Source organism: Myodes glareolus, chromosome 7, assembly GCF_982192425.1.
Source record: "Myodes glareolus chromosome 7, mMyoGla1.1, whole genome shotgun sequence".
In the NCBI taxonomy this organism is placed as follows: Eukaryota; Metazoa; Chordata; class Mammalia; order Rodentia; family Cricetidae; genus Myodes; species Myodes glareolus.
This window is the reverse complement of record NC_142032.1, coordinates 87,897,347-87,918,409: the sequence shown is the minus strand read 5'-3', so window position 1 is coordinate 87,918,409 and position 21,063 is coordinate 87,897,347. Positions and strand designations below refer to the sequence as shown.

Here is a 21,063-nt window from a genome sequence, read left to right as displayed (position 1 = left end):
ACAGGCCACAGACCAAGAGGCTGACTATCCCTCAGATTTTGTGGGAGATCCCCGGGCAGCACCTCACCGCCTAAGTCCCGCTCCACAAGCTAGTCCAGGACAGCAAGTGAGGGAAGAGGCGCGGCCTCCTCGCCGGCGTCGGAGAGCGCCACGTCCCTCTTGGCTAGGTCTTCCCGAAGCTCTTTCGCGTAGGCTCGTCCCTGGACCAATTCACCAATGGGCGTCCTTCGTGATCCAGGGCCGGACCAATTAGCGACTGTCGGGGGGCGGAGGCAGTCACCATGGCAACCAGGAGGCGGGCGCGCAAGAGGCCGTGGACTAGAGAGCGGCAGAGGGCCGTGGGCTGGGAAAGACCGGTGTGCGCGCGGCGGGTATCAGTCGCCTTAGCCTCGCGCGGAGACCCTGCAGAGAAGGTCAGTGGCGCGGAGCTGGGTGCAAATCCCGACCTCGGGGAGGCTGGGCGGCTCCCGGGAGAGAGGACGCAGGTCCTCGCTTGCCCTGCTCAGGCTGTGATCTTAGAGGGCCGAGTTGTGGGCGGACAGGGCTGGGGAGGGTCTCCTAGCTGTAGCCCCAAGCGCCGGGTTCTCTCCACTGCTCCTCTTGCTGCGGGATACATGGGCTTTCTTCGGGGTCGGTGGCACAAGCTGGCGGGATAGGTGTTGGACTCAGACTGGGGCGGGGTCGGTGGGCGAGGGGGATGCCCACTGAGTGAGGACTCTGGACCCATCAATTTCGTATAGATGCTCCGCACCACCAGCGCCGCGGAGCAAAGGTAGGCCCAGGACCATAGCTCTTCCCAGGGGGATGTGATGCCAGCATCTCTGCCACTAAGGAGAAAGTTCATGCCAGCTGTAGTATCGTTTGCCCCAAAGTGACAAATTAGGCGAAAGAGGAGCCCTTTCGATTTAGGGGAAGAGAAAGATGTTACTTTCTTGTTGCACCTGCTGAATGTTAACTCGGTGGGCTGATGTGGTTATTGTGGTTGATGCAGGCAGCGGTCTTACATGGCAATTATTTTGCAAGATCAGAAAGGGGTGGAGGGAGAGAGAACAAAAATGAACAGGAACCCTTGTTCTGTTGATTTATACCTTTCATACTGGTTAATGCACCTCGTACACAAATTGAATGCTGAATGCCATTATCTAAGTTTCTTACTTAAGGCTCTGCTAAATTTGTGGATGAATAATATAAATACCCCCCCCCCCCCAAAACACACCCTGATTTTAACAAAAGGCAGAAAGCTGTGACTCACACAATCCCAGCTCTTAGAGGAGCCTGAGGCAGGAGGATCTTTTGAGCACCGATCTTAGGAAATTGATACTAGCATGGGGAGCAGTTCACACACACACACACACACACACACACACGCACACGGTTTAAATGAAATTGTTATAGTCCCGTTATGCTTGATTGTGGGATTTTCCTGTAGGAAAGCTTCAAATGTTGAGATGATAGCCCGAAAGATGATTGTCTGAAACTCAGGAGGCACAGGATTGTATCAGGCATTTGTTCCAGATAGCCTTTGGCTATTTGAATTGCTTCTTAAGGTCTTCCCTGTCTGTTTTTGTTAAGTAACTGGACTCTAGTAATATGCAGATTATTTTATCTTTCCTTCTTAGCGATTGCATCAGGAGTTTTCCTCATTTAAACTGTGATATAGTTTTATAAAACTCAAGCAGATTCAGCAAATAATAAATGAATGTTCCAACACATGTTCCTTGGTTAACACAATCAATAGTGTAGAATATTAAAGTCATGGAACTTTAGAATTACAAATGAAATCTCAGTGTCACTTTAGTTCTTAGTTAAGCACAGAAACTCTCCAACATCTCATTTGTCTGGTGTGGGTCAAAGATTCCTTTCCGAGAGCCGTTTAGATGGCTCAGTGGATAAAGGCTTTTGAGGCAAGCCTGATGACCTTCTGTGGTTGACCCCTGTAGTCCATATGGTAGAAGGAGAGCACCAGCTCCTGCCAGTTGTCCTCTGACTTCCCCACAAACATCATAAATACATTTTAAAAACTCCTCTCTGTGTCCTTGTGGGTTTATAGATGCGGTTCTTAGGCTCTTCTGATTTTACCCACCACCCCGTGGTACTTCATACGGTGTGTGTGTGCGCGTGCGTGCGTGCGTGCGTGCGTGTGTGTGTGTGTGTGTGTGTGTGTGTAGGCCAGACGTCCATTTCAGTTCCTCTGTCCCTTTCCACCTTATATTTTGAGACTTGAGCTCACCTATGTGGCCAGACTAGTTGGCCAAGGAGCTCCAGGGATCCTCCTGTCTCGTCTTCCCTAGTGCTGGATTCTAGGCACGCAGCCTGCCTGGCTTCTTATGTGGGTGATTGAGAGCCAAACTCAGGTAGGTCCTGTGCTTACGTGGCAAACAGTTTACTAACAGTCATCTCCTTAACCAATGTTTCCCCAGCTGCGATCTCTCCAACCCTCACACAATTTGTATGGTCTTTCAGAATACTTTTTGTTTGTTTTAGACAGGATGGACTCAGACCCTACATGTAGCCCAGGTTGGCCTGGGCCTGGTGGCAATCCTTCAGTCTCAGCCTCCTGAGTGCTGGGATTGTAGATGTGTACCACCAAGCTCAGCTTTCAGCATGCTTTGTGCCAAGTTGGTTTGTCTTCCCTAAATAGAATTGGAAATGAAATTCCAAGAAAGCAGTTAGGGCACTTCAAATCAGTGGTTATTGATTATGGGTATTTGTTCTAGTGTCTTTGTTTTGGGGTATGTTTTGTATGTCTCTGCAGCCAAATGGTAGAATAATATATGTTAAAATTCTGTCCTACTTTCTAAGGACCCTTTTAGTGGCTGTTGTCTGCAAAAATGTTTCTTTGATTATTTGGGAGCGGGAAGGATCAAATGCCAGTTTTTTATTTTTATTTTTTAACATATATTGAAGGGGCTGGCAAGATGCATCTGAGGATAAAGATGCTTGCTGCCAAGCCCGATGATCTGAGTTCAATCATAACCATGGTAAGGTGGAAGAAGAGAACCAACTCCTCCAGGTTGTCCTCTGACTTCTATTTGAATGTCATGGAGCTTGTATCCATATACATGAAGTAAATACATAAATAAGTAAAAATAAAAAAAGAATTCTTAAAAATGATAATATGTGGGCTGGATAGCTGACTCAGCAGTTGAGAATGCTAACTTTTCCAGAGGATCTGTATTGGGTTCCCAGTACCCAAGCCCAGCAGTGCACAACCACCTGTAACTCCAGTGCAGGAGATCTGACATCCTCTTCTGGCCTCTCCAGGCACAGGTGCACAGGTGCACACACACACACACACACACACACACACACACACGAATAAAAGTTTAAAAGATTAAAATGGGTTGAAAATAATTTATATTTTATTAATAAAATTTAATAAATCTAGTCTTATTTAATTTTTTTAAAGGCATGTTTTATGCAGCCCAGGCTGTCCTGGAACTCAATATGTAGCCCAGGTTGACCTCACACTTAAGGCAGTCCTCCTGAATTCTGGGATTACAGGTTGTAGCCATCATGCCCAGCTTCATTCAGTTGTATGGTTAGGAAAGACAAGGCTCAGGAAATCAAGTCACAGACTAAGGATACAGCTCGGGATAGAGCTCCTGCTTTAGCATCCATTTTATTTCTGGGCAGGAGTGGGGAAAGTGCAAATAACTGGCAAATCAGTGAATGAGGCTAGGGTTCAATGAGCTGTTTGTTTTTTAATATGCTGTGCTGTGATATGGAATTTCCCTTTGTATGTTCATCAGTGTTGTATTGAAGTCATGTACAAAGATATAATCTGCATATTTGCCTAAAAAGGTATCTGTTACTAAAATCTGAAGAGGCTTGATTTGCTTCTTTTCTTTGCAAACTTCATAGGAAGACTTAGACATGTGTATCTTGTATATAGTGGGGTTTCAGAAAAGGCTTTGGGTCTTTGGAATGCACTGGTTTTGATCTCTGTGGCAGGGAGGGATGGCTCAGTGGTTAAGTGCATTTGCTGCTCTTGCAGGAACCCACACCAGGCTGCTCACAACTGCCTAACATCCATTTCAGAGGCTCTGACAACCCCTTCTGGCTTCCACAGGCACCTGCATGTATATGGTGCACATAAAGATAAGTAGGCACATGCACATAAAATATAGCAACAACAACAACAACAACACCAGATCTGTGACAAACTGGGTCAAGCTAATTAAAATATTTTAATGTTTATTTTGTATGTGTGTACCATGTCAGAGGACAACTTTCAGAAGTCGGTTTTCTTCTTCTGCCATGTGGGTTCTGAGTCTCAGGTGTGTCGAGCTTGGGGACAAGTGCCTTTACCCTCTAGCCATTGTACCATCCCCAAGTTAATTGTTTTAAGGTAGTGGTAAGTATAAAGAAATACTTAAAATTAGGAATTTGCTAATTCTTCCATGACAATCCCCCCTTTCTTCTTTTTTGTTTTGCTTTGGTTTGTTCTGTTTGTCTGGTTTGGGGCAGATTTGGGATGGGAGGAGATGGACAGAAACAGAATGCATTATGTGAAAACCTCAAAGAAATAGTAGAAGTTAAAAAAAGAAGAATATGTTACTTTTTAATTTTTTTTTTGAGACAGTCCCATTTTGCCCAGACTGGCCTCAGACTCACTATATAGCCAAAGATGGCCTTGATTCTCCTGTTTTCTCCCTCAAGCTGGATCAACAGGTGGGTAGCACCATACCTGACTTAACAGAACGAGTTGCTTTTGGGGCTGGAGAGATGGCTTGAGATTAAGAGTCCTCGTTGGTCTTTCAGGGGACCTGGGTTTTGTCATCATGGTAACTCACAGCTGCCTATAACTCCAATTCTGTCCTTCAGGACTACCAGGTGGCACACATGTATGTTACATGTAGAAACTCACACATATACATAGATCCAGAGTTTAGTCCATTGTCATCATGGTAGAGAGTGTGGTGGCCTGCAGGCAGACATGGTGCTGTGGAAGGAGCTGAGAGTTCTACATCTGGATCCACAGGCAGCAGCAAGGGAGCCGCTGGGCCTGGCTTAGGTTTTTGAAATCTCAGAGCTTACCCCCATTGACAGGCTTTCTCCAACAAGGCCACACCTCCTAATCCTTTCAAATAGTGCCCCTCCCTAAGCATTTAAATGCATGGTAGCCATTCTCTGTGTCATGAAGTCTATGTCATATAGTCTATGTCTATGGTGAGAAAAACTAACGCTCTTATCTTGAGTTCTGGCCAGTGTGGTGCTACTTAGGCATTGTAAACAGAATCTGTTTGTTCTGGCCTTTGACTGTTTATTTTACCACTAAACTGACAGGTCATAAAAATGTGGTACTTCTTTCTTTCTTTTCCCTCCTTCCCTCCCTTCCTCTCTCCTTCCCTCATTCCCTCCCTCCCTTCCTTCCTTCCTTGGTTCCCCCCTTCTCATTTATCTATCTATCTATCTATCTATCTATCTATCTATCTATCTATCTATCTATCTATCTATCTATCTATCTATCTATTTTTCATTTTCCAAGACAGGATCTCTCTTCATAGCCGTGGCTATCCTGGAACTCACTCTGTAGACCAGGCTGGCCCCAAATTCACAGAGATCCTCCTGCCTCTGCCTCCAGTGCTAGGATCAAAGGCACAGGCTACCTGCCCTGCTAATTTGATACTTTTCTTTCCTACTAATTGTATACTATGTATATAATAGCAGGCATTCTTATATACTGTTCCTACTGAATAAGGATACATTTATAATTCATTGTTATATTTAATCTCTCTCTCCATTTAGAATCCAAGAGTCAGTTTTCCAAGAGAAAAAAAATTGCACCAGGAGCTAAGACCTGCTCTCCACAGACTTAATATTGTGTAGATCATCTTACCACTTGAGATCTCAGTGGCCTCATCTGTGGAAAAAAAAGAAAAAAAAAAAGAAAAAGCTAAAACTCCCAGCCTATCTGAAGGTAAGTGTTTGGTTAAGAACTGTCTTTTGTGAGAAACAAAAACAACTACCACCCACTGCCAACGGGAATAAAGCACAGGGAAGACAACATGGAACAGACGTAGTGGAAGCCTGTAGTGGTGGTAGTGGTGGTGCACAACTTTAATCCCAACACTCGGGAGGCAGAGGCAGGTGGATCTCTCTGAGGTTGAGGCCAGCCTGGTCTACAAAGTGAGTTCCGGGCCAGCCAGGACTACACAGATAAACCCTGTCTCAAAAAAAAAACCCCAAAAATAAATAAAACAAAACAACCCCCCAAACAATAACCAAAACAACAAACAGCAATAAAACAAAATAACCCAGACATAACCCAGACACAGTGGTGGCTTAAACACACAAAATTTATTTTCTCATTTAAAAGAACTTTCTTTATGCGGGGTAGGGGGTGGGGTGGGGTGGTGGACGCGGAGAGGAAGTAAAGATAGAGTTTCACTGTGTAGTCCAGGCTGGCCTTGAGCTGGCAGCAATTCTCCTGCCGTAGCCTCCTGTGTGATGGGATTACAAGTGTTCAGCACCACATCTGGCTTAAAGTCATTTTTTTTAAAAGAAATTAATTTAGTGTCTGTGTGTGTGTGTGTGTGGGTACATGTACATGTGTGTACTCATATATGTGCTCCTATGAGTGCCCTCAGAAGCCAGAGGACTCTGATCCCCATTGTGAACCACCCAACATAGGCGTGAGAACGGAACTTAGGTCAAGAGTAGTGTGTACCCCTAAGCATCGAGTCATCTCTCTAGTCTATAAAATAATTGTTTTTAAATTTAAATTTTATTTTATGTGCATGTGTGTTTTGCCTGCATTCATGTCTGTGCACCATGTATGTGCCTGGTGCCCCAGAGACCAGAGTAGGGTTGTCATATCCCCAGAACTGGAGTTACAGGGGGTTCTGAACAACTGTATGGATACTGGGAACTGAACTTAAGTACTCTGGAAGAGAAGCCAGTGCTCTTAGGGCTGAACCATCTCTCTAGCCCCTAAAATATCTCTTGAAGTCATAGTTCAGAATAGGCAGAGTGACTTCATATAGTAGTCTGAGAGACCTAATCTCCTAGTTCTTGATCTGTTGCCCCTAAGTTTCGCATAGTTCTCAAAATCAAAGATGGCTGCCAGACCTCCACTGTCACAGTGGGGTTCCAGGCTGCAGGCAAAGACAAAGAAAAATACATTCTGTCTCTTTGGAGACTCTCTCAACTGAAAGCTCAGGCTTCAAAGAAGCATAGCTGGATATGTGACTACCCTCTATAAAGTGGGGTTTGTACCACTGAGAAGGAAGGAATGACTTGGATATCAGTGGGGACCAGAAGTTTCTGCCACAGGTAGAGGGGCTTCCTCCTCTCACCTCTGAGCTTGGGGCCTTGGCAGTGACTTCAATGATGGGTGCAGACCTCTGGCCTGACTACTGCCTAGAGAAAGAAATAGTCTGTTCGTTATATTACATTTCTGTTATTTACTTGGGTTAGGTTTGTTTATTCTAACTCTTCGTTTGTGGTTGGTTTTTTTTTTTTTTGTTTTTTTTTGTTTTTGTTTTTTTTTTTTTTTAACAGAATCTTCCTATAAAGCCCTGGCTGGTCTGGAACTTAAAATACATCCAGGGTGTTGAACGAACTTGCCTCTGGTGTTGTGATTCTGCCCTGGTGCTTGGCTATATTTTCCTTTCATTCCGTGATTCATGACAAAGGCACCTCTCTCTTGTTTGGAGGTTTGTTCTGGCTGTTTAAAAACAACCACCCGTACCCGTTCGGTGGATTTCTGTTGTGCAACTGATGGCTGTGTAGATGTGAGCTGACATTTATCCAACGGCAGGCAGTTACGTAAGCCAGACGCTAGGATGATAGAGACCTTTTCCCAAGGGTGTCACCTGACCCGGCATCAAATGCGACTGTGATGATAAGTGTGTCCCTTCTTGGTGTGTTTGCATTCAGGATGGTCACATCGGACACCCGCTTGCCCGCTTTGCTGGTTGCAAGGGGCTGATTGTTTAAAGTCACTTAGCTTTTAACCTGTCGAGGAAGCTTTTTTTCCATTACTGGCCCTTGCGTAATTTATGTGTACCATTTTGGGGGGCAGCATTAGAGCTGAAATCAGGGCCTCACAATGCTCCTCAAATCCTTACTACACATACCTAGCCTCCAGGCATGCCAATAATCTTTTTTTTTTTTAAGTTTCCTTGTAAACTCAGGACACTGTATTCTGTCATTGAGTTGGTTCAGATGGCCAGGTGTTGTGGGACACAGCTGTAGTCCTAGAACTTTGGAGGGAGGTAGAGGCTGGAGGATAGGAGTTGGAAGCTAGCCTGGGGTACAAGGTTCAGTTGTCATTGTTTTGGTGTAAAAAAAAAAGTGAATTGAAATGAACAACCTTGAGAAAATGAAGTAGCAATTCAGGGAATGCAGTTTTGAGTGAGGAAGGATCTAAAGAGCCGTTCAGGAGTTTAGTGTTTATAGGCAGGAGATAAAGAGAGATTAAGATTTTATGTCTATGAAGTGTGTTTACATTTTTACAAGCTCTTGTCCTTTTCCTCTTACTACTTGGGCATGGCCAGGTATGGTGTTAACAACTTCTGACGGCCTTGAACTCACTGTGGAACTGAAAATGACCTTAAACTTCTGACCCTTCAACTTCTTCCTCTCTATTGCTGGGATTGCATTGACTAGTTTTGTGCAGTCCTGGACCTCTTAAGCAAGTTCTCTCCCGCCTGCAGTGTTTTTGGAGTCTCTTCGTTGGATTTAAAAGACTTTTGATAGTTGAGTCATCAGACTGTGTCTGTCCCCGAATACCACTTTAATATCTCAGCTTTCGGTCTGCTTTGGTGGTTTGACACAGTCTTACTCTGTAGTCCAGGCTAGCCTCACACTTGCTACCATCTCTGTGTCTTAGCCTACTACATGCTGGGCTCAGCTTAGTTTTAAAAAATTCTTTTTTTCAGGGCTGGAGAGATGGCCTGGCAGTTAAGAGCACTGGCTGCTCTTCTAGCAGACCTGGGTTTGAGCCGCACCACCCACATGGTGTCTCACAACCGGCTGTAACTGTAGTCCCAGGGGATCTGACACCCTCTTCTGGCCTCCATGTGTACTACATATAGATGGTGCATAGACATATACGCAGGCAAAACACCCACATATACAAAAACTAAATGAATAAATAAATAAAATTTGCCATATTTTTCATTAACAGAAAATGGCTGTTTTGTGTATTGTTTTAAAAGTAACTTTCCCCTCTCTAAATTGCCTTTCTTACTATATTAAAGGCTTCTGCGGTGAAGAAGCATCTGTCCTCCTTATCTTTGCTTTCTGTTGTAATATCTGATGTGGGTACTTAACACATAAACATTTGTTTGAAGAAAGCACACTGCAACCTTAAAAAGAAGAGCAAAAGAGAGGATTAAGGGAGGGGAAAAAATTAAGAGAAAAAATAAAGGAAGGAAAAAGATTCATAAAGACAGGGGCAGGGCTAAGAAGATGACTCAGTGGATAAGAAGGCTTGGTGTGCAAGCATCAGGATCTGAGTTCAAATCCCCAGAACTCAGGTAAAGAGCTCGGCAGGATCCCTTATGTGCTTGTAGCCCCAGCCCTTTGCCCTGCATGTGAACACATGCCACCACACAGTATTCTCTCTCTCTATCACACAGTCTCTGTCTCTCTCTGTCTCTCTCTCTCTCACACACACACACACTCACACATACATTGCACAGTTTACACTAACTGGATGACTACTTGACCACTTGAATGATTTCACAGCTAAGAAATCTGGCTCTGTGTGTGACTCAGAGCCTTGACTTGTTTTTTTCTGGACTTGGAACTTGGGAGGTTTGTCTTGGGTTTACTGGATCCCTAAGGGGAAGGCTCTGATTTCTGGACGACTGCTTTTCATGTTGTCTTATCAAGGGACTGGGGATGTACTCATTTGTCAAGCGTTTGCCCGGCATGCACCAAGCCCCCAATTCAGCTGCCGGCACCTTATGAACTGACTGTGGAGATTCACGCCTGGAGTCCTAACCCTCAGGAGATGAGGGCAGGAAGATCAGGAGTTTAAGGTCATTCTTGGCTATATAGTAAGTTCAAGGCAATGTGAAAAAAAAATTCACATCATACTGCATCATGCTAGACTTGGTGGCTCCTGCCTGTGAGCTCAGCACTGGGAAGGATGAGGCAGGAGTGCTTTGAATCTGAGGCCAGCCTGGACTGTACAGTGAGTTGAATGGATTTCATGTTGTTCTGCCCTTAGAGTTTAGTGTCAGCCTGTAATGTTTGGCTCCATCTGCTGGTCAGCAGTTGGAGTCTCCTCCCAGGTCTGTTGAAAGCAGAGGAATGATAAAGAAAAGATGGCCATGCCTACTGACCTGGTCAGGGGAGGAGACTGTTTACCCCTCCCTTTACTCAGCTCTCCCGTGAGACATTCATACATTTCCCAGTTGACGGAAGTCTGTTAATGGAGCTGTCACTTTTGACGTTATGTTGGTGTTTAAGGAGATTTTTCTGTCGTTTCTTTTCCACCTAATGGATGTGGACACTTTCCATTTCTTCTGAAACAGTAACAGTTGACATTTATCGAGTCTTTATTTAGGACCTAAGCAATGTTTTAAGTTAATTGCTCTAGTTATATCTAGAATGAGCACGAAAAGATTAAAATCTAATGGGGGATATGTTTTAAGTAGCTTTCTTTCTTTCTTTCTTCCTTTTTTTTTGTTGTTGTCATTGTCGTTGGGTTTTATTTATTTATTTACCTTTTGAGATAGGATGTCCAGGAACTTGCTCTGTAAACCAAGCTGGCCTCAGAATCATAGACATCCTCCTGCCTCTGCCTCCTGAGTGCTGGGATTAAAGGCGTCCACCACCACTTCCTGGCGAGAATGGTTCATTGATCAGAAGGAAGTAGGCAGGACTGTTGCGATGGCTCAGCAGGTAAAGGCGCTGCTGCCAAGCCTGATGACATTGAGTTCCGTCCTTCGACCCAGGTGGAAGGAGGGAACCAGCTTCTGCGGGTGTTCTCTGATCTCCACGTGAAATAAGAAATGAGAGGCAGTGAATATTAAAAGACAAAGTAGATAGAAAATCCTAAAGGAGATGGTAGATTTCACATTTGGGAGTCCTGTGTTTCACTGATAGGATCACACGACGGTATGGCATGTAGAAAAATAATGCTGCCAATGAAAATAGGAGCAGCCAGACATGCCGTATCATGCACAGCTCCATTTTGCTTACTGAAAGCTTTTCAAGATTAATTTAGACATACAGCTTTTGTGTAGCATTTATAAAAAGCTGTGTTTATTTTCCTTTTATGTATGACTGTTTAGCCTGCATGTCAGTGTATGACATGCATGCAGTGTCCAAGGAGGCCAGAGAGGGTGTCAGATCCCTGGGGACTGGAATTAACGGCAGTTGTGATTCTCTGTGTGCTGGGCCTTGACCCTCTGGACGAGCCGCCAGTGCTCTTAACTGCTGCACCATCTCCCCAGTCCTGTGTTTTCTTGTCAGGCTCCATCACCTGGAAGTTTCTTCTAATCCTATAACTTCAATTTCACAAGCTTTGGTGCTGGAACTTTCTCGGTGTGACCATAAACTGGCAGACAGCTTTCAGCTGTGTGTTCTTCCCTAAAATCTGTAAGTGGTTTGCTAACTGAAAGCACTGACAGCTGTCAGCTGTGGAGGAACACCACCAGCCTGTGCTCTTTTCCAGGCGTCTTGTTCCTTAACTGCTCGTTCACATGACGTCAGAATGCTTCAGAAATTAAGTTAACATGCTCGGCAGGTTAGGTCAGGTTCTTCAGCGTTCAGCCACTCTTCCTTAGCTGTGTCGCTGCCTCTCCCACAAGAGCACACTGTAACAACTTTGGGAAACTGCCCTGTAGTTTTAGATGTAATATCAGCGCCTTTGGCCAGTTATTTTTCTGAGAGTCCTTCAGTGGAGTGCTCTAAAAACCTATTCATGGACTGGAGATGCCGTTTAGTGGGTAGAGTGCCTACTTGGATACAAGAAGCCCTGGGTTCATCCCAGCATGTGGACCCACTGGATTCAGTGTTCTCGAAAAGAAGCTTGTACTGTGGACATATTCATAGTCATCGCTGAAATATCTTGTAGGGGATGATAAAGTGAGCATTCCCTTAAACAAGTCTGCAGGAACCGGAGGAAATGGCCTGGGACGTGGCTCAGTCAGCAGTGTGCTTGCCTAGCGTCTTCAGAGCCGTGGGGTCAATCCCAACTACTGCATAAGCAGAACATGTTAGTGTACATCTATAATCTTAGCACTCCAGAAGGTAGAGGCAGGAGGACCAGAAGTTCAAAGTCATCCTTGGTTGTCTGTATCAGCTTACCTACAAACAAACAAACAATAAATAAACATTTAAAAATATTTTTTAAATTTATGTACACTGATACATACTTGTAATCTCAACATTTAGGAGGCTGAGGTAGGAGGGTCACCATGAGTTTGATGCCAGCCTGAGCTATATAGCAAGACCTTGTTTCAAAGAGCAAAAACTCATTCTCCTATGCCAGTCTCTTTCTCAGTTCAGCGTTACTATTTTGAGGCATGTGAGAGAGCTTCGGAAATCTGTCAATCTTTCTCATTGACTGATAGCAGCTTTGCCCCCTCATCCTGCAGTTTTGGGATCCAGCCCCTTGCCTGACATGTGCTAGATAGACACTCTACCACTGAGTTCTATTCTCAGCCGCCCTTTTCTTATGTTACACACGGGAAGCTATGAAACATCTGCTCCATGTTAGGAGGACACTGCTGACAGTTTGACATTTGCCTTAGTGATGGGCACATCTGTCACATCAGCCAGCACCTGGGAAAACACTTTGGGCCTGTAGTCAAGTCAGTTTCTGCTGCCCTCAACTGTGCTCAGGCTTCTCATAGGGAATTCTGTTGTGTCTCACAATGTAGAGTAACACGACTTTGTGTACTAGCTTCCTGTCCGATGTCTGGTAAAGCAGTTAGTTCCCACAAATGGGAAGGTCAGGTTGTTCCTCTCACAGCAGTGTTTGCCTCACCCAGCTGCTTCATTTCCTCTGCTTACAGAAGAAGACTTGAATGCCAGACTATAACCCTTTTTTTCCTTGTAGTCCTGGAGATTGAGTTTAGGGCTCTGTGCGTGCCAGGCAAGCACTCCACCATTGAACTGTGCCTGCAGCCTCTTGTTTGTGACCCAGGACGGCCTCAAACCCTCTCAAGTCCTTCTGCCTCAGCCTTCTGAGTGCTATGGTCACAGGCATGCAGCACTGAGCAGACCAGCAAGGCATAGCAATAATGTGAAAAGTCTGAGATCGTGCCAGTAAGAAAGCCTGTAACAAAGTGTGTGCCGTTCAGGCAGTAAAGCCCGTGTTTCAATTAACTGAAAGACAGTTCCTGATTTCTAAGTTATTAAGCTAAAGAATCATGTATTAAGTTCATTAAGTACAGAATCAGTAATCTGAGTCAATTTAAACAGAACATATTTGAATTAGAAGGCAAATGGGGCTGGAGAGATGGCTCAGTGGTTAAGAACACTTGTTGCTCTTGCAGAGGACCCAGGTTTGGTTCTCAGAACCCACATGGCAGCTCACAATTGTCTGTAACTCCAGTTCCAGGGGATCCAGCTCCCTCTTCTGAGCTCCTCAGGCACTACGTGGATGTGGTGCATAACTGTACGTGCAGGCAACAACACTCATAAAATAAATAAATCTGGAAGAAAATTGAAAAAAAAAAGGCAATGATTGTACTCGCATAATGGAGGTGAGAACAGCCTCCTAGCAGCTGTCCTGTGACCGTCACACGTTCATGGTGGCACATGCACACAAACAGACACAATAAATAACAACAAAAGGGGTAGAGGTTGTCAGCTGTACATAGCAGTGTGTACATACACGTACATGCTTATCTATTAGCACACAAATAGGATGAAACTGGTTTAGCAGTGCTGGTTTCAAGTAAAATTGGCCTAAGGTGAATCGAAGCACAAAGTCACTCAAATAGTAGAAGGCTAGAAAATCTTAAATTTATATAACCTCATGCTTAAATAAAAATTAAAAAGAATCATCAAGATAATTATGAGGAAAGCAGATCATGTTTTTTCTGTTATTGACAGAACAAAAGATGAAATTGCTAAGAATGTAAAATTTAGGCAATGCAAAATTATAAAGCATGGCTAGTATAGATGCCAAGCGTGGGTTACAAATTTTATCTTTTCTTCACATGAAAAGCATTTAGCTTGAATTTTTTGCAGTATCCCTTTTTGTAAAATTGAGAAATGATTTTATATCATGTAATTTACACACACACACACACATACACACACACACACACTCATGCACAGAGGCGCACACACACAGGCACACATGCACACAGACACCCACACACCATCTCACTGTGTAGCTCAGACTGATCTGGAGTTCACTGTGTAGTCCGGACTGACCTCAGGCTAACAGTTTTTCTGCTCTAGCCTCCATGTATCCCCATACTGAGCTATGATCTGTCTCGATTTCAAGTGTTCAGTTGACTGCTGGTTAGTGCGCTCTCACGTTGTACAGCTGTCCCCTCGATCTGCCTTAACAAATTTTCCTCCCCACTAAATAAATCCTTTCCCCAGTAGCCTTTACTTCTGCTTCCCTCTCCCTAAGCAGTGATAATTTTCTTCTCTCGGGATTTGCCTATTGGGGGCATTTTACATGGACTGACCCTTATAACCTATGTCCTTTTTGTTCTTGATTGTATTTATTATTGTATTTGATTTTTAAAACCACAGAATTCTCCTTAAAAATCTCAATCTTTGACTTTTCAAAATGACTAAAGAGCAAAATAGCCTCTGGTTTTGAATGGCATGTCATGACGAGTTGTCTTAGCTGTGTCAAACTAAAACGGAACCCAGAATGAATGAAAGCAGGCCCATCACCTTCTCAGCCTGCGCATTACTCTTGTCCGCCCAAAGCAAGCAGGCGTTAGGGCAGAGCCTCTGTCTCCAGAGTGTGGCATTTTCTTGGATTTACCTCTTTTCTAGTTGTCTCTAGATAGAAACTCCTATGCTGCTCTTGCCGTTGGCTTTTGTGTACAAGCGTTGGTACCCAAGCCTCTTGCTTTACCAGGATAGTGTTAGGCTTGCTCCATAAGCCCTGTTCAAGTAGAGGTTAATTTAAAGGTTTTTATAAACTGTTGAACCTAGCAGTTTTGTACAGTTGGTTTGAGTACAAGCAATTTTATTGGTATTTCTGACTAGGTGCCAGTAAAGACCTTTGCTTTATCCACTTAACAATAGCCTGAGAGTCCAGCTCTTCAAAGTCACCTCCCGAGTTTGAGGAAGAAGTCCGCAGCGAAGCAAAACTGAGCTTAAAAGTTCTTTATCTGAGGGACTGTGGAATAAATTCACACATGTTCTTTATTCTTCTGTCTATTTTTCTGTCCTCTGATTTTCTTCTGTGTTCTAATTCTTTCTAGTTCTCCTTTCCTTCAGTTCTCTGTTCCAGTTATCCCTGCTTCTCTGTTCACCTAGCTTGAATACATTTTTTTCCCCAGGAGGCTTAAGGTGAAAAGAAAACAAAAATTATACGAGTTACATCTCATTGGTCATAGCACACGCCTTGGGTAAATGATAAGGAGCCGAGCCACTTACCATGGCAACACAAGGTTTCAAGGTTCCAGGTGTAAGACTGTGACCAGAGGCTGGGTCACGGTGCCCCGGTGAGACAAGCGACAGAGAGATCTGCACAGAGACTCGGGTCTTACCAGTCAGACTTGGCAAGCGAAGAATTGGCCCTGCTCTTTCAGGTTGCTTTGTGTTAATAACCTTGGTAGACATCTGCCAATCTGACGCTGTGCATATCTGTATGGTTTTTAACTTAGGATCCATAGACAGAGACATTTAGTCTAGTTTGAACTTGCTCTGAGGTGAAAATGAGCTAGTTATATGTAGCTTGTCTTAGATTGGGGAGAAATTGTTGTTTCCTTGTGTTTGTCTAAGTAGAAGGAGCAAAGCAGGCTTTTAAGTGTCTTACAGTCCTTGTTGGACAATAGATCTAGTTATGAAACATATCCTAGTATATTTTCTATATATTAAAGTTATAGTGCTTAATGAGAAGTCATCGTCCTGACCACCCAGGGATATATGTGCCCAAAAGATTGAGATGCAATCTTATATACTACGGTGATTACATATACTACGGTGCAGGTACTGGGGAGACATCATAGCTGCTTTTGCCCATGTGAAGTTACAGACAGGAGCAATGGTTTCCTGAGTCAGTGGTCCCATAGGCCTTGCCCCGATGGGATTCTCCTCCATCAGAGAATCATCCCTCTGGTGGGTTGACATCTGGACACTAGCTATCACCTGCTGCAACTCCCACAGCCTCCGACACCCACTAATTTGATAGTGGGATTTATAAACTTAAAGAATACTGAGGTTGAACTGGATGTGGTGGTCCAGGCCTGTAAGAGGCAGGAGGACCAAGAATTCAAGGTTATCCTTGGTTACACAGAAAGTTTGAGACCAGCCTGGTCCACATGACCCTTATCTCAATAAGTACGAATCGTGAGGTCTAGAGAAATCCCCCCAAGTTAGAGAAGTTCCGTGGCTGGTTTGCGATGACACACCTTAGGTGTGTCACAGCTAGCAATGGAGTGTAAACCAAAGGGGCAGTGGGGAGATGGCTTAGTTGGCAGAGTGTTCATTGTACAGGAATGAGGATTTGAGTTTGACTCCCAGAACCTACATAAAAAGTCAGGCTTGCTGGCAAATGCTTGTAATTACAGAAAAGGGGCAGTGAAGACAAGTAGATCCCTAGCCAGCTAAGTCTACCTAGCAAGCTCCCGGCCCCAACGAGAAACCTTGTCTCAGAAAACAAGGTAGACAGCTTGTGAAGTCTCTGGCCACCACGTGCACATACCCCATCCAAAATGGAAATGAAGAAGAATATAGACCTAAATTTGATTATACCCTACTGTTAGGTATTAACTTAATTTCTCTTACGTTTGGATCAGTAGGCTGCACCTTCCCTAGTGCAGGGGATGAAACCCAGGGCCTTGTGCATATTTGGCAAGTGCTCTATTGCCCAGCCCCCCAACTACCTTGGAGATAAACATTCTAAGCAGTAGAGCAGATGAAGGCGATGTGATGAAAGGCAGTGGTTTCTGTTGCTTCAGAGTTAGCTATAGGGCTTGATAAAAGAGATTGTGGGGCCCTTCCCAGGTCTCTGGTTTACAAGGTCAGCATAGGCCTGGGAATTTGCATTTCTTCCAGGAGCTGCTCACAGGTCGCCTGCCAATTGGGCGTCAGGCACTTCAGGTCTCAGCCCTGCTCTGTGACTTTCTGTGTTCCGTTTCTGTCTCCTGTACGCCATTCCCCATGCTTTGCATGTTCTTAGCATTATTCTTGATCTGACCCCTAACACAAGCCTTCGTGTAGTGTCAGATAGTGATCATTTCTGATTCTTGTAGGAGACCTAGAGCTATGAATAGTTATGAAAATGAAATAAAACTTGAACTACAGTATTCAAAAATATTTGAAACCTTTTGCTCTTTTGTTTTAGCCTCTGACATCCTATTTGTGAGAGTTGAGCATACTAATCACTACACTACAGAAACCTCTTCAGCATCCTACCTGATAGACACACACTTTTTTGTTATTGTCTTTTTGAAACAGTCTCTTCTATATAGTCTGGTTGGCCTGGAACTTGGTATGTAGATTAGTCTAGCCACAAACTTACTGCAATCCTCCTGCCTCTACTTCTTGAGTTCTTTGATTACAGGGGTGTGCCACCACACCCGGCCTATTTGATATTTTATTGACCTGTTTATTTGAAAGCAGATATTGTCTGTTTATGGTTTTGTTTTGTTTTGAGACAAGGTTTCTCTGTGGTAACCCTGACTGTCCTGGAACTCTCTTAGACCAGGCTGGCCTCAAACTTACTACATTTGCCTCCTGAGTGCTGGTATTAAAGGCATGCACTATCATTGCCTGGCTGTTTTTTGTGTTTGTTTTTGTTTTATTTTTTAGATTCATTCATTCATTCTCTGAGTGTGCATATGCATCATGGGACATATGTGGCGGCCAGAGGACAGCTTTCAGTGCTTAGTTCTCTCCTGCTATCAGTATGGGTCCCAGGAACCAGACTCAGGCTGTCAACCTTGCTAATAAATGCCTTTACCCACTGGGCCATCTTGACAGCCTGGCTGGTTTTCCAATTTTTAAAAAAATGTTGTTTGTTTATTTTTAATACTTATGTATTTATATTTTATCTTTGTCTGTACATTTGCATGCTGTACTGACAGAGGCCAAAAGAGGGCACCAAAGCCTCTGGAACTGGAGCTGCAGGTGACTGTGAGCTGTCAGATGTCTCTGAACATCGCCAAGTGCTCTCAACTGCTGACCAGCTCTGCAGCCCTTTGCTTTATTTATTTTTAAAGATTTATTTGTTTTTGATTTTATGTGTGTGGATCTCCTTGTGTGTATTTGTACACCGCATGCATGCCTGCGGAAGTTTTGTACAGTTTTGTACAGCTGTGAGCAATCTGATGTGGGTGCTAGGGACTGAGTTGGGTCTCCTGGAAAAACATCAAGTTCTCTTAACTACTGAGCAACTTCTGTAGCCTCTTGTATTGAGCATTTGGTAATTAACTTTTTCCTGCCTCTTCTGCTTTTTTTCCTTTTCCTTTCCTTTTCTCCCTCCCTCCCTCCCTCCCTTCCCTTCCTCCCTCCCTCCTTCCCTCCCTCCCTTCTTCTTCCCTCCCTCCCTTCCTCCCTCCCTCCCTCCCTCCCTCCCTCCCTTCCTTCCTTCCTTCTTTCTTTTTTCCCCCTGAGACAGGATTTCTCTGTGTAACCCTGGCTGACCTGGAGCTCACTCTGTAGACCAGGCTGACCCCGAATTCAGAGATCTGCATACTTCTGAGTGCACCATCACCATTCAGCTTGCTTTCTTTTTTCCTTTCACGTTTTTAGTTAGTGTACAGAATAATGGGTTTAATTATGACATTTTCATAATGTGCATTGTATTTTGTTTCTGTGTGCTCCCCACTGCCCCTTCCCTTTTCCACAGATAGTCTCATTTTTGGTTTTATGTCACAGCTGTGTAAGCACAGGGTTTCAGTGTCGATTCCTCACATGACATTAGACAGGCAATGTTTTATATCCACCACCCTTCTACTTTTACCCTCTCATGTCTACGTCTTTTCTCCCCCCTTACCCACCCTCTCATGTCACCCTCATTCCTTATTCCCACCATAGTCTAAATGTTTACTTTCTTTTGTTTATGTTTTGATACAGCTTCTCTGTACCCAGAGTGGCCCGGAACTTAAAACTATGTAGACCAGGCTGGCCTTGAACTCATGACACTCCTCCTGCCTCAGCTTCCATCATGCTGGGATACAAGAGTGAGCTACCATGTCTAACTTTCAAATGTTTCCTTATATATGTAGTTTAGAAGTCAAAGTTTTGTTTCTTGTGTTTTTTATTTTGTCTGAAAAAAAATTTCTCCCTTACTTTCCTTTCTGCCTCTGATTATAACTATGCACCACCACACCAGGTTCTGTCTATTTTGAGACAGGGTCTTACCAAGTAATGCTGGCCTGGAACATACAGTCCTGCTTCAGCCACCAGAGTACTAGGTTGATAGACCCATGCCAACACACCAAGCTCTCCCCTGATTTTCTTTGGTGATTGATTGTAAGCATCAATTTTTAAAATTTATTTTCACCTCATTTCCTAGAGTTTTTTTTTTTCCCATTTGGCCTCTTGGGAATGAGTGTCTGAATGAGGTGGCTCTGGCACCGGGAATACATGTCACAGCCTTGTAGCATCCTTCCAGGACTTTGCAGTAATGATGTCTTCATTTCAGATGCGGTGGAAGATCATCCAGCTGCAGTACTGTTTCCTCCTGGTTCCGTGCGTGTTTACCGCTCTGGAAGCCGTGCCTATAGATATAGATAAGACCAAAGTACACAACACTGAGCCCGTGGAAAGCGCAAAGATAGAACCTCCCGTAAGTGCATGGGTGGATCAGAATAACTAGAAGAATTCTATGGTAATGGAGTATGAGGATTGCTGCTAACTGACTTGCAGGTGGAATTCTGTGAAGTATTGCTGATGTTGACTGTGCGTAGAATCCCATATTGAGCAACTGTTTCTGAAGGGTACCGGGCAGGAACCAGGTGATCTAACACTGGCCACTGCTATTAGTGTAGTTGGTATGTAGAAGAATTAATCATTTTTAATTTTTAATGTGGCAATAATCATCCAAAAAGAGAAATACTGTTATTTTCGAAAGAGGGAGGGATGATCATGGGGAGAAACTATTCCCCCCCCCCAGAAATTTATCCACACCACTGTGTTGTTGTTTTTCAGTAGTGGGAATGGAACCTGGAGCCTGTACCTTCTAGGCAAGCACTCTACCCCTTAGCTACATTCCCAGCCTTAAACCTTCACTTGCTAGACCGCAAGGGACATTTACACTTATTTTATTATAAGCTGTGATATTGGTCCTAATTTAGAACACTTCCTGACCACTGAAACTGTCAGAGGACGTTCTGTCATGGTGCCATTTTTCTAGAAGTTGCTTTTCAAGATGCCAGTCTTTCTGTTCAGATCAAGGCCAACCTTCTGAACCGTGACTGTTTCTGATCCGAAGGACACTGGGCTTTATTATGATGAATACCTCAAGCAAGTGATTGACGTCCTGGAGACAGATCAGCATTTCAGAGAGAAGCTCCAGAAAGCAGACATAGACGAAATAAGGGTGAGTGGAACTCAGCTGCGGGCGTGGCAGAAAACTCACACTGAGAGGTAGATCAGAGGGTGGATCTGGGCTCTTGTGTGTCAGAGGGGTAGAAGACAGACGGGTGGCCTGTATGAAGCAGTGGGAAAAGGCAGGAAGGCATCCTTCCCAGCAGAGATTATGTCGGAGCTAAACTGTAGAAGGAAGAGGGAGGGGCTGGGTGGTGTATGAGCCCAGCAGATATTATGTCAGAGCTAACCTGTAGAAGGAAGAGGGAGGGGCTGGGTGGTATATGAGCCCAGCAGATATTATGTCAGAGCTAACCTGTAGAAGGAAGAGGGAGGGGCTGGGTGGTATATGAGCCCAGCAGATATTATGTCAGAGCTAACCTGTAGAAGGAAGAGGGAGGGGCTGGAGGGTGTATG

General features: G+C 44.2%; 1 protein-coding gene across 2 annotated transcripts in view; it reads left to right on the top strand.

Annotated features, from left to right (window-relative positions):
* Window positions 1-276: 276 nt before the first annotated feature.
* Window positions 277-21,063, top strand: part of Nucb2 (nucleobindin 2) — a 35,439-nt gene continuing 14,652 nt past the window's right edge. For both annotated transcript variants that reach the window (XM_087908538.1, XM_087908539.1), the window contains exons 1-4: window positions 277-413; window positions 5,752-5,923; window positions 19,763-19,906; window positions 20,552-20,659. In XM_087908538.1, the coding sequence (XP_087764664.1) occupies window positions 19,763-19,906; window positions 20,552-20,659 (252 nt within the window). In that variant the 5' untranslated portion in view covers window positions 277-413; window positions 5,752-5,923. The remainder of the gene's footprint in view (window positions 414-5,751; window positions 5,924-19,762; window positions 19,907-20,551; window positions 20,660-21,063) is intronic.